The sequence below is a fragment of the Podarcis muralis genome, chromosome 2 (assembly GCF_964188315.1).
Source record: "Podarcis muralis chromosome 2, rPodMur119.hap1.1, whole genome shotgun sequence".
Classification (NCBI taxonomy): Eukaryota; Metazoa; Chordata; class Lepidosauria; order Squamata; family Lacertidae; genus Podarcis; species Podarcis muralis.
Window position 1 is genome coordinate 118,501,356 of NC_135656.1, and position 11,952 is coordinate 118,513,307.

An 11,952-nucleotide genomic window follows, 5' to 3' on the forward strand; every position below is an offset into this window, starting at 1 on the left:
AGCCATGTCCCCATATTTCTCACACATTCGGAAAGGAGAATGTTTTCTTCATTTTCCTTCTTTGAAGATGTGTGCTTCTCCTCTTGAGAAATTCTTATATTTTAATTCTTAGGTGGCAAATGGATTTTCATCTTGTGAGAAGGGTATGTCTCTTCTCACCCTTCAAACAAACATACAGACTAGAGTCCCCCTATTGCAACAATGAAAATCCAGACACAAAAGTTATTTTGAGTTATTTAAGAGGAAATTCCAGTGATTACCACCTGGACACTGTTTCCAACTGCCGTCTTCCTTCTATGTCCGTATGGCAGCCCTAATGCAGACCATTAATTGGGAATCAAATACAATTTATTTTCATTAAGTGGTGAATGGTTTTAATTGATTGATTTCTTACAGTATGTCGGATAGGTTCTACTGGCATATCTTGTCCTTCTTGTTCACCATCCAAGAGATCAACCAGAATCCCAGGCTCTTACCCAACATCACCCTGGGCTACAGCCTCTATGAGAACTATTACAATGCAAGGATCACTTCCGACGCCATGCTAGACCTGCTTGCAGGTGGGGAAAGCAATATTCCAAACTATCGCTGTGGAAAATGGAATAAAATCTTTGCTGTTTTTGAAGGAGCCAATTCCATCATCTCCAAAGTGATTTCAACCACGTCAGGCATGTACAAAATCCCACAGGTATGAAGGGTGGGGCATGGAGGGACACGAAAGAGGTTCAGCAGCAAAATCAATTCACTGTATCGTCAGCAGAGTCAAATGAAAGGCATCAAAGAGGGAGAAAATCCTGAACTATGTTTAGCTAGATAGCTCAGTTGGTTAGTGTGTGGTGCTGCCAATGTCAAGCTTGCAGGCTTGATCCCCGTATGGGACATCTGCATTGCAGGGGAGAGGACAACATGAACCTCAGGGTCGCTTCCAACTCTATGATTTCATGTTTCTTCCCTGTTTAGGGAAGCTTTTAATGTTTAGTAGGTTATGGTATTTTAGTGTTCTGTTGGAAGCCGCCCAGAGTGGCTGGGCAATCCTCGCCAGATGAGCGGGGTTTAAATAATAAATTATTATTACTATTATTATTCTTATTATTAACACGGAGACTTTGCTAGGGTTGCAGCCTCCCAAAGTTTCAAAATAAAACTATCAGCCCCAGTCAGCACAACATTTGTTAGGTATTAAGTATTTCAGGCTAAATCTGTTCTTTGAAAATGAAACATTGTATTTTTCCTCCCCACTCCAGATTAGTTATGGCTTTGTATCTGGGGTTGTTGATGAGAACACCAAAGTCCCTTTTGTCTACCGTACGGTCCCCAATGAAGAAGTTCAGTACACAGGGATTGTAAAGATTCTCCAGCATTTTGGTTGGACGTGGATCGGCCTCTTTACTCCAGAGAATGAGAATGGAGAAAGGTTCTTGAGTGCCATGACATCTCTGATGGCCAGCAATGGAATTTGTGTTGCCTTTTCAGTAACAATACCAGACAGGAATGAACCTGGGAGGTTCACACTAAGTGAATTAATTGCCCTACGGAGGCAGACCACTGTATTCCTTTGCTATGTAAACGGTCATTTAGCACTGCGTACCCTCATGACACTAGAAGAAGTACTTTGGAAACAAGAACTTGGGTCAAAAGTATGGCTCACAACAGCTTTTCAAGACATTGACATGAATTTGCTTTATGGTCCCAAGTCCTTGAAGTATATCCATGGTTCATTCTCCTTTGTAATGAAGACCAAAATAAGGAGCAAACGTGACTGCTGTAAATCAGAGTCCCATCTTTTTAATCTGTTTCGGCAAAAAGCATTTAGTTGTTCATACTCAAAGCACGTCCTCGATGTAAGAGGTTGGACAAGATGCAGAGATGTGGAGAATCCGGAGGTGCCGTCTGAAGAGGAGCTGCAGACTGTTCTATCTCAAGACAGCCACAGAACATACTTCAGTCTCCAAATCATGGCACATGCTTTAAATGTTGCCTGTTCATCCAGATCAAAGCAGATGTTGATGGCGGGTGGAGGAGACCAGTTGGCATGTCAAAGGCTACAGCCATGGCAGGTATTTCCTTTCATTTTGTAGAAATCAAAGTTCTTTCTACCAACTCTACAATAATCCAGCTCCTGGATATATAGTGTATTTCGTAAAATATCAAGGTGGTCTACTGCAATAAAAAACATTAGACCATATAATAAAACCATAAGAAGCCAAAATAAGGTAAAAGCAGACGTCCCTCCACCTGGAGGGTGGCTGTTTAGTCTTGCCAGTAGGAGAAGTTGTGGCACAACAGGAGTTTTGAGTTCCAAGGAAGCAGAGATGAGGCATCTAAAATGCTTTCCAAGTTTGGATGTTTAGTCCTCCATAAATTCCAACGGGGCCAGGTATGCCTGGACTTTTGAGCTCAAAGGGAGAAGGGATGAAATGTCCAAAATGCTTTGAAATGCTGGTGTTTTCCCTGTCATTCCAGCTTCACACTTTCTTAAGAGAAACCCGGTTGTTGAACACTTCCATGGGCGGACTGTATTTGGGTGAGAATGGGGAGCTGCCAATCATGTTTGATATTGAGAATTGGGTGGTGCTTCCCAATGAGTCTTGTGTTAGAGTGAAAATTGGGAGTATAGAGAGAGAGGCATCCACTGACTTCAAGCTCACCATTAACCCAGAAGCTATTGTGTGGCCCAAGTGGTTCAACCAGGTAAGAGCCACTTTATTCCACATGATACACATAAAGATCTAGTAATCTGTTGAATATTTCCAAGAGGAATTAAAGTATAATCTTTTGGAAGTTTGGCTGATGCTTTCGTTATAATTAATTAAGCAAATTATTAAATGTGCATAACGCTCTTCATGTGCAGATACACACACATGTATGTATGTATGTATGTATGTTTGTATGTATGTATGTAATTTTTTCATTTATTGTGGGAGCCTTTTTTGTGGAACCTGATTGAGCTGCACAATATGGTCCATGGTAAATCCAGCAACAGAAAACCTCCTGTGGTGCCCGCCTTCCCTGGATGCCCTAAGCATGTACTTATTTTGCTTAATGGCTAATCCAGCCCGGCCCTGCGAGATCTCATGAGAACATCGCAGAGCCCACGCAAGAGCATCCTGGAGCCCAGTGAGCAAAAGAGAGAGCTTGGGAGTAAGGCCTGCTTGTCATGCCAGCTCCGGAAGGTCAGGATGGTTGTGCAGGAGCTGTTCCAAGGGGCTCATTCGAGTGCAGTGGAATTTTGGTTCTTTAACTTAATCCATTCCGGAAGTCTGCTCAACTCCCCAAACTATTCGAAAACCAAGGAACGGCTTCCGATTGGCTGCGGGAGCTTCCTGCACTCAATTGAAAGCCACAAATCAAACTGTTGGTGCTGACCTGTAAAGACCTAAACCGCCTCAGCCCAATATATTTGAAGGAGCGTCTCCACCCCCATTGTTCAGCCCGGATACTGATGTCCAGCTCCGAGGGCCTTCTGGTGGTTCCCTCTCTGCAAGAAGTGAGGTGACAGGGAACAAGGCAGAGGGCCTTCTCAGTAGTGGGGCCTGCCCTGTGGAACGCCCTCCCATCAGATGTCAAGGAAATAAACAACTACCTGACTTTTATAAGACATCTGAAGGCAGCCAAGTTTAGGGAAGTTCTTAATGATTGATATTTTAATGTATTCCTAATCTTTTGTTGGAAGCCGCCCAGAGTGGCTGGGGAAACCCAGCCAGATGGGTGGGGTATAAATAAACTATTATTGTTATTCTTATTGTTTAAAAAGCAAACACAGGAGGGAGGTTTCCGTTCTACATCAACCATAGGAGCCAACTCCTAGGAAAGTTGATGGGCATTGATTATGTGTTGTGTGGCTTACCTGGGTACCCACAATATTTTATTCAAGTTGGCACCCCTGACATCAAGGGTGCTTTCTTGTGGGACTGGAGACCCTGCTGGGTCCTTTCCAGACTCTCTGAGTGAGTTCCATATGCACAAATATTGCTGACACTTCCCCTTTAATGTGCCATCTGTTCTTTATGGCTAGACTGTGCCTCACGCCAGGTGTACCAAAAGGTGTCACCCAGGATATGCCAAGGTGGTTCAAGAAGACAAGCCGGTTTGCTGCTACGCTTGTGTTCCGTGTGGGGAAGGGACCATATCTACAGAGGAAGGTGGGCGACACCACAGGAGATGGAATTGGTTGGGAGAATATGAATAGGGCAACATATTGGCCAGAAACTTTCTGTGAAGATTCTAAAGACATATTTGGATGCAGATCCTTTATTGATTTCTTCATTTTTAACCCCCTCCCAGGAAGTAATTTGAAAGAAATGACTTGCAGGAAGCAATCTCTGGGATGCAAATTGGGTTCAGCCAGCCCTGCCAATAGGGCACAGCTTTGGTTATTTTATACCATGCCTTCTAGGATCAGAGAAGCAGAACCACCCTCACAAAAGTGAATTTAAATTGTCTTTAAAATTAATGAGAAATACCAAAAATTTCAATTCATTTAAAAGAGAGAAAGCATGATGCACAATAATCAAAATAATTAGGTGAACATTCCATTCCATTGCATTGTAGAACAATTACAAAGTATGGGATTTAAGCAGGACGTTATTGGATATCCCAGGCAAGGAGTTTGAGAACAGCTGTAGCAGCTTGGAAGCAAAGAGTTCAAGGATATTAAAAATAAATAAATCATAAGTTGTGTGTCCTTGTTTCTCAGTTTGATCCTTTTACATGGTTTGCATGTTTAGTGGTTTTTTATTCATTATACATTAGTAATTCTTTATTGTACATGATAAGTGTTAGCTATTTATTATTTGCTGATATTAAATTTTACTGTTTACTATTCCTTAGTATTGTTATTGAATATTATTGAATTTTGCTTAATTTTATATGTTGTTTATTTTAAAGTTATGCTTTTATTATGACTTTTTTGTGTGTATTACGCCTGTGATCTTTGCTGTCTATTTCGTAGTTTCTTCAGCTTGTAACCCTCCTTCTGCATAGTAATATAGAAAGGCAGTATACAAATTAAAAGCGAAATGAAATATGGAAATAAAGTAGTGTTACTGCCCGAAAACTATCCCATAAGGAAATGCACCAAAAAGCTTGCCTTTCTTACAATACATTCTCATTTTCTGATATCTCCCATATGAGTGCATTTCTTGACATGTAATAGAATATGTCTGTAAGCAAAGCCAAAGCCATTCCTTTTCTCCTCCTCAGATGCAGAGCGTTGCACCAAATGTCCAGAAGAACAATATCCAAACAAGGACCGAGATCACTGCATTCCGAGGACTATCACCTTCCTATCATATAAACAATATTTGGGGATTATCCTGACATCTTTGGCTCTCTTCCTGTCCTTAACCACAGGCTTTGTTGTAGGGATCTTCATTAAATACAGGGAAACTCCCATAGTCAAAGCCAACAACAGGGACCTCTCCTACATCCTCCTTGTCTCCCTCCTGCTGTCCTTCTTGTCCTCCTTCCTCTTCATTGGCCGGCCCAGGAAAGTCACCTGCCTCCTTCGACAAACGGCCTTCAGCACCATCTTCTCAGTTGCTGTATCTTCTTTGCTGTCCAAAACCATCATGGTGGTGCTGGCCTTCCTGGCCACAAAGCCAGGGAACAGGGTGAGGAGATGGTTAGGGAAAGGTCTGGCCAACTCCATAGTCCTTTCCTGCTCCAGTGTCCAAATGGTCCTTTGCATCATTTGGCTGTGTATCTCTCCCCCATTCCCAGACTCTGACAAGCATTCGCAGGCTGGAGAGATCATTCTACAATGCAATGAAGGGTCTGTTGCCATGTTCTATGCTGCCCTGGGTTACATGGGCTTCCTGGCTGCCATCTGCTTCACGGTGGCTTTCGTGGCCAGGAAGCTACCTGGGGCCTTCAATGAAGCCAAGCTGATCACCTTCAGCATGCTGGTCTTCTGCAGCGTTTGGGTCTCCTTTGTGCCCACCTACCTGAGCACAAAGGGGAAATACATGGTAGCTGTGCAGATCTTCTCTATCTTGGCTTCCAGTGCTGGGCTTCTGGGCTGCATCTTCATTCCCAAATGCTACATTATTATGCTGAGGCCTGATCTGAACACAAAGGAACACCTGGCCACAAAAACTAAAGTTGTTGTCTGATTCTTTACATATTTATAACTGTTTTCCTCCACAGATTTGCCTTGGGAATGAATGTATCTCCTTAGATAAAGTTTGCTCTTCATTTTTCATTCATCTTGAATGATGAAAGGGAATCATTGAATCACATGCCTGGAGAGTGTCTGGACTTACAACTTTTAGGGATAACCCTACCTGTAGAGTTACACGGAGTGCAGCCTCCCTCTTCATAAATAATTATCTTTCTCTACCATATCCAGTTTGTACTTTGAAATGACTCACCTTCCTTTCTTCCTGAATTCTTAACCGAAGCCTAAAATATAACTTAGTGTAACTTCAAATTCAGGTGACGCTACCTAGGCCTGAAATCTCCCCAGGCCTCAAGACTTTTGTTTCCCTAACCCAGCAGGGCTGTTCTTAGCAAAGGTCAAGCCAAACTCGTCCCCGAAATTCAAGTGACTCATGTTGCAGTTTGAAGCCACATCTGCGATTTGGTGTACATATATTTTCCCAGCTCTGTCCCTGCCCCTTAAACCATATAGATCTAGGGGCTGCACGCGTCCACGCAAACGTTTTAAGCGGGGAGCGGTCATTGTCCCTTGAACAATGTAGAGATCCCAAGATCTTTCTTCCCCTTTTAATTATAAAAATGATAGTGATTTATTCTTCCCAAAGCTCAAGAGAGATCTCTGGCAATTACCCAAACATCAAAAGCCAAGGAAGTCCGAGGTTATACGTATCACACTGTGCTGGAGGGTGTTGACTTCTTCTGATTAACTGGCTATGGGGGAGAAAGGAGAAGTCAAAATGGAGGTTTAGGAGGCCAAGCCAGAAGGACCTGCCTGCTGCGGCTTCTGCTCCTGCCTCTGCTTCTAATGCCCCATCAAGTCTTGACGCGCAGCGTAAATTAATAATGCAGAGTTTTAAAGAATAAAAGCTTTACTAAGTTAAAATAAACTTCTTCATAAACTGTTGTGTATTGAGTCAAAGGATTTTACATCTGTATTATTATTGTCTGTATTCGCATTAGGGTAAAGTAACTGCCTTTTGGTTCCAGAGGGTACAGCTACTATTGGTTCATTTAAGCTGCTGTATTTGGATCCTCTGTCTTATTGGTTCCCTCCAAAAGGCAGGACTGTGATTGCCTGATATTGTTCCCTCCAAAATGTATCCTTTCTTGCTAGTTCCCTGTCCCTAGAAATGTAGCTTTCCTCTCCCCAGTCTTTAGTCTTGTTGCTTTAATAAAGAAGTGTTACTAACTAGAGAACTGTCCCCAGCATGTTATATCAAGAGAGCTGAAATCACAAACCCCACGTCACAACATAAACTACGTGGTTCCAGATAGTTTGACTCAGGTTACATAGTGACTCTGCTCACAACTGAAGCAGACAGACTCTGATTGGTTACAGAGAGCACAAAAGAGAAACTGGCTACTTTGTCACATGTCAGAGTGACCCAACAGTTAGCAGTTAGGCCTGAATAACTTTAGCAGGCCCAAATGACTGTGCAGTCCCAGCACTTCCCAGCCTGCTTTGCTGCTTCTGCTCTCATGTGTCTTTGTCACATGACAAGTCTGTGGGAAGCTGAAAGCAAAGTGCTCCTTAAATTTGATGAGGGAAGAAAATGAAGTGCAGAGTTACTCACGGCCTGGAGACTTCCTCATTAGCGGAATCATATATCCAAGAAGCTTTGCTGAGCAACTTCCATATAACTTTTCCCAGCCCCCAGTAACCAAGCTTAAAGAGTAAATAATTAAATACATCATGGATATCATGCTTCTCCATCACCACTTTAGTGGTTCCCTTTAACCGGGAAATAATTATTATTTCAGGGATAGAGAGACAGTGGCCCTTCTGGCGCTGCTGGGCTCTGGCTCCTATCATCCTGACCACAGTTTGTGGAGGCTGAGGGGAGTTTCTAATCTCTTTTCCTTTTGCTCCTTTTGGTCTTCAAATAAAAACATCTTGGAGATCCCAGGCCACAGGGAGGCTAGGCTGGCCTCAACCAGAGCCAGGAATTTTTTGGCCATGGCCCCGATCTGGTGGAACGCTCTGTCACAAGAGACTAGGGCCCTGCGGGATTTGACATCTTTCCGCAGGGCCTGCAAGACAGAGCTGTTCCACCAGGCCTTTGGCCAAGGCACAGTCTGACCCCCTCCTTTGGTAATCCTCACAGAACTCTAGCCCAACAGTTGCCATTAATTTGATTTGAAATGATTTTAAAATGAAATGATTTTAGAATGCTGTGCTACTTTTATTGTTATTATCCATGTCTTTTAAAATTATAAACTTGAGGTCATAGGCAGTTTTAGGAATGATTTGTAAGCTACAGTTGGAGTTTGGCCAAAGAGCAAAATGAAGAGCTATAAATAAACAGAGGCCTTTGTACAGTTGTAGAATTGTAGAGTTGAATGTCCCCAACCCTCTGAATCTTGAGTAGAACCACAGGTTGTTGTTGGAATTAAAAAATAATCTGGATGCCAGATAGTATTTTCCTGTGGGCTGCAGTAAACTCCACAAATATTATTATCATTATTTACTCAATTTATATACCACCCTATACCGGGAGGTCTCAGGGTGGTTCACAGAACAAAATCAAAGTATAACTATGAAACCACAAAATACATAATCAAAAAACAATGCCCCAATAACCCCACCCTCCCACTGCATAGGCAAGCAGTTTCCTCTCACTGCAATTCCAGCTAACCATGTGTATGGCGAGGAAAAGGTCCAAAAGCATCGTTGTCAAAGTTCCCTTAGCTCACTTCTGATGCGGAAGAGATAGATAATTGACAGTAGACCTCTTAAAGCTTCTGATTCCCGATTCTTCACTAATAGCAATTGTGGAGTCGCCCATTGTTGCTTGAAATCATTCCTGTACCAGGCTTTTCTCTCTTGAGTTAGACTGCATATTACTCATAGCTGAATTTCCTAAGCCTCTTAAGACGTTGTCCACTGAGTTACTAAAGTGCAAAATGAACTTAGCTAAATGAGAGGAAAAGGGACATTAAACTAGCTACATGAAGGACATAGATAAAAGGTCATATGGAAATCTGCAACGGTGTGACACACAGTTTGTGGAAGAGAAATATTTCTGGCACGTGAGTTTTGATGAGGATCAAAAGTACAAGACTAGGAGAAAACTTAGTACATGGAAGGACATGACTAAGTGATATTAGGTAGTCAGAAAAGAGCTAAGCCAGACACCTCAGTTTGATTAATTATTATTATTATTATTATTATTATTATTATTATTATTAATAGCGCCAATTGGCCACAGATGTCAGGGTGGTTCACAACATAAAAAGACAATGTAAAAAAGACAAAATACATAAAAAAAGAACACAAACAAACCAATAATGCCTCCACCAGAAGACATTTAAAAGGGCATTGGATATCAATCAGTGAAAGGCCTGGTTAAAAAGGAACGTTTCGCTCGGCACCTAAAGGTGTACAATGAAGGTAGCAGCCGAACCTCCCTGGAAAGCATTCCACAAATTGTGTCCTTGAGGAATCCCCTGGAATCTTTGTGAATCCTCTAAGCCCCTCACCCTTGTCCACTCGGTTATGAGGTAGTGAGGGCGATCACCTTTTAATCCCTTGAAAATAACATGGAACTGAAGAAGGAGGTTGGAAAGAATGATGCTCTTTCCCACTTCCTCTTACATCTTCGGACTATAAAATATCCAGTTGTTTTTAGGGGCCTGAAAAGGTTGGTAGACCCCGGTTAAGGAATGAAGACTGTAAAAGTGGGACTAAATAGAGATGCATAAAATCATGGAGAAAGCGAAAAAGGAAAGGCTTTTCCTGAAAAATTATTACTCAAAGAGGCATCCACTTGGAGATTCCAGATAGAAAATAGGAAGCAATTTTTTGGATACTGTAGCCCAATGGAGAAATTCACTGACACAGGAAATAGTGAAGAAGTACGCATGCACAGGACACGGGTGGCGCTGTGGGTTAAACCACAGAGCCTTGGACTTGTATGATCAGAAGGTCGGTGGTTTGAATCCGTGCAACGGGGTGAGCTCTCATTGCTCGGTCCCTGCTCCTGCCAACCTAGCAGTTCGAAAGCACGTCAAAGTGCAAGTAGATAAATAGGTACCACTCTGGCGGGAAGGTAAATGGCATTTCTGTGCACTGCTCTCGTTCGCCAGAAGCGGCTTAGTCATGCTGGCCACATGACCTGGAAGCTGTACCCCAGCTCCCTTGGCCAATAAGGCTAGATGAGTGCCGCAACCCCAGAGTCGGCCCAATAACAAACTTAGTTGGTCTCTAAGGTGCTACTGGAAGGATTTTTTTATTTTATTTTGTTTCAGCTGCTAACTGAGACACTTTTAAAAGACACATGACTTCCAGGATCAGAGGCTGCATATCTCTGAATGACAGTTGCTGGGATCAACTCTATTGCCATCAGCTTGGGTGGATCCCAGAAATGTCTGATTGGCCACTGGGTGCAACAAGATACTGCATTGGATTAAGCTTTGAACTGAAGCAGCAGCAGGACTCTTGTAATGCTCTTGTCAGCAGCAAAGTTCATGCCAAACTCTCACTCACCACGTGACCCATGTCAAACTTTGGAGCAGCAACTTTGTTTCCTCCCAAACATGTTTATCTCCAACTCTGCTCCTGCCCCTCAGGCCACACAGAGACTTCAGGTTGTTGCAAAGATGAACTTCCTTCCCCTTACAATTATCAACATCATAGTGATTTATTCTGCCTTGTTCCTGAGGGAAAAGTTGATACACAGAAGATCACCTGTGTCAGAGACAGACTGAGTCATGATTGAGAGTAAGAGGCGTGGGATACATCTGTGTGAGGTTTAATGGCTCTGAAGGTATAGCTGAGCATTACCCATATTGGATAAATAAGAGTTTATTGGCTTGTTCTGATGTAGCTGGCTATGGGGGAGAGAGGAGCACTCACAAAAGAGGTGTAGCAGTCAGAATGAGATCCCAGATGCTGATGCTGCTCATTTTGCTTGAATCCTGCAGAAACCTGAAGGCAAAATGCCCCTTGAATCCGATCCGGGAAGGAATCAAAGCACATAATTATTTCCAGACTGGCGACTTCCTCATTGGCGGGATAATATCTCCAAATATATTTGGTCTGCAGCTTCCATACATCTTTTCGCAGCCCCCATTAACCAGGTTTAAAGATGAGTAAGTAATTATATGCAGAAGGACGTCACGTTTTTCTACTGCACCCCAATGGCTCCTGTTTACTAGGGAAATAGTCTCCATTTTAGGGGTGAGGACTCTGCGGTCTTTTAGATGTTGCAGGACTACAACTCCCATCACCCCTGATCACTGGCCATGCTGGCAGGGGCTGAAGGGAGCTTGAATTTCGCAGCAGCTAGTGGGTTGCATGTACCCAGACATGCTCTATTTTTATCTTCTGTGCTGCTGTGTTGATTGCTGAAGAACACAAGTGTATAAATGAACCTGATCAGGCATCAAAATGATTCACTGAATGATCACACCTGCATTCATGAGATGAGTGGGACACCGGAGAAAATCCTACTTTGTGTTCCTGGTATGCAGGTGTATGGAAAATAGCACTTTCTGAACACTTGACCCAATGCAGCAGAGTTTTTAATGGACACGTAAATGAAGCCAATTTTTAAGCATGTGCTTGTTCTTTACAGATCACATTAAGAAGCCAGCACAATTATTGCAACCCCCTATAACACATGTATCTCTATGGAGAGGAGTAATTAACCAGTGAGCCTATTATGTATGTACCTTAAGGTTACTTCCAATAACATATACTCCAAGTGTTGTGCTTGCTGTTCATGTCAAGTTTATAGTGTTACTGTTGAAAACCAAACCAAAGCATATTTAAACAAACAAAACAGAGGTCTT

At 42.7% G+C, this 11,952-nt stretch overlaps 1 protein-coding gene across 1 annotated transcript; it reads left to right on the forward strand.

Annotated features, from left to right (window-relative positions):
• The first annotated feature begins 2,490 nt into the window (after positions 1 to 2,490).
• Positions 2,491 to 6,113, forward strand: LOC144326780 (vomeronasal type-2 receptor 26-like). The gene is made up of 3 exons (XM_077923592.1): positions 2,491 to 2,691; positions 4,016 to 4,142; positions 5,203 to 6,113. The coding sequence occupies exons 1-3, from the start codon at positions 2,506 to 2,508 to the stop codon at positions 6,111 to 6,113; spliced, it is 1,224 nt and encodes a 407-aa protein (XP_077779718.1). The 5' UTR covers positions 2,491 to 2,505.
• Positions 6,114 to 11,952: the final 5,839 nt, after the last annotated feature.

Excerpts from the sequence above, each read along its gene's own strand:
- LOC144326780 (XM_077923592.1), top strand. The coding sequence starts at position 2,506 with ATGGGCGGACTGTATTTGGGTGAGAATGGGGAGCTGCCAATCATGTTT. Across the intron at positions 2,692-4,015 it reads GGCCCAAGTGGTTCAACCAG|ACTGTGCCTCACGCCAGGTG; the intron begins GTAAGAGCCACT and ends CTTTATGGCTAG. Across the intron at positions 4,143-5,202 it reads GACCATATCTACAGAGGAAG|ATGCAGAGCGTTGCACCAAA; the intron begins GTGGGCGACACC and ends TCTCCTCCTCAG.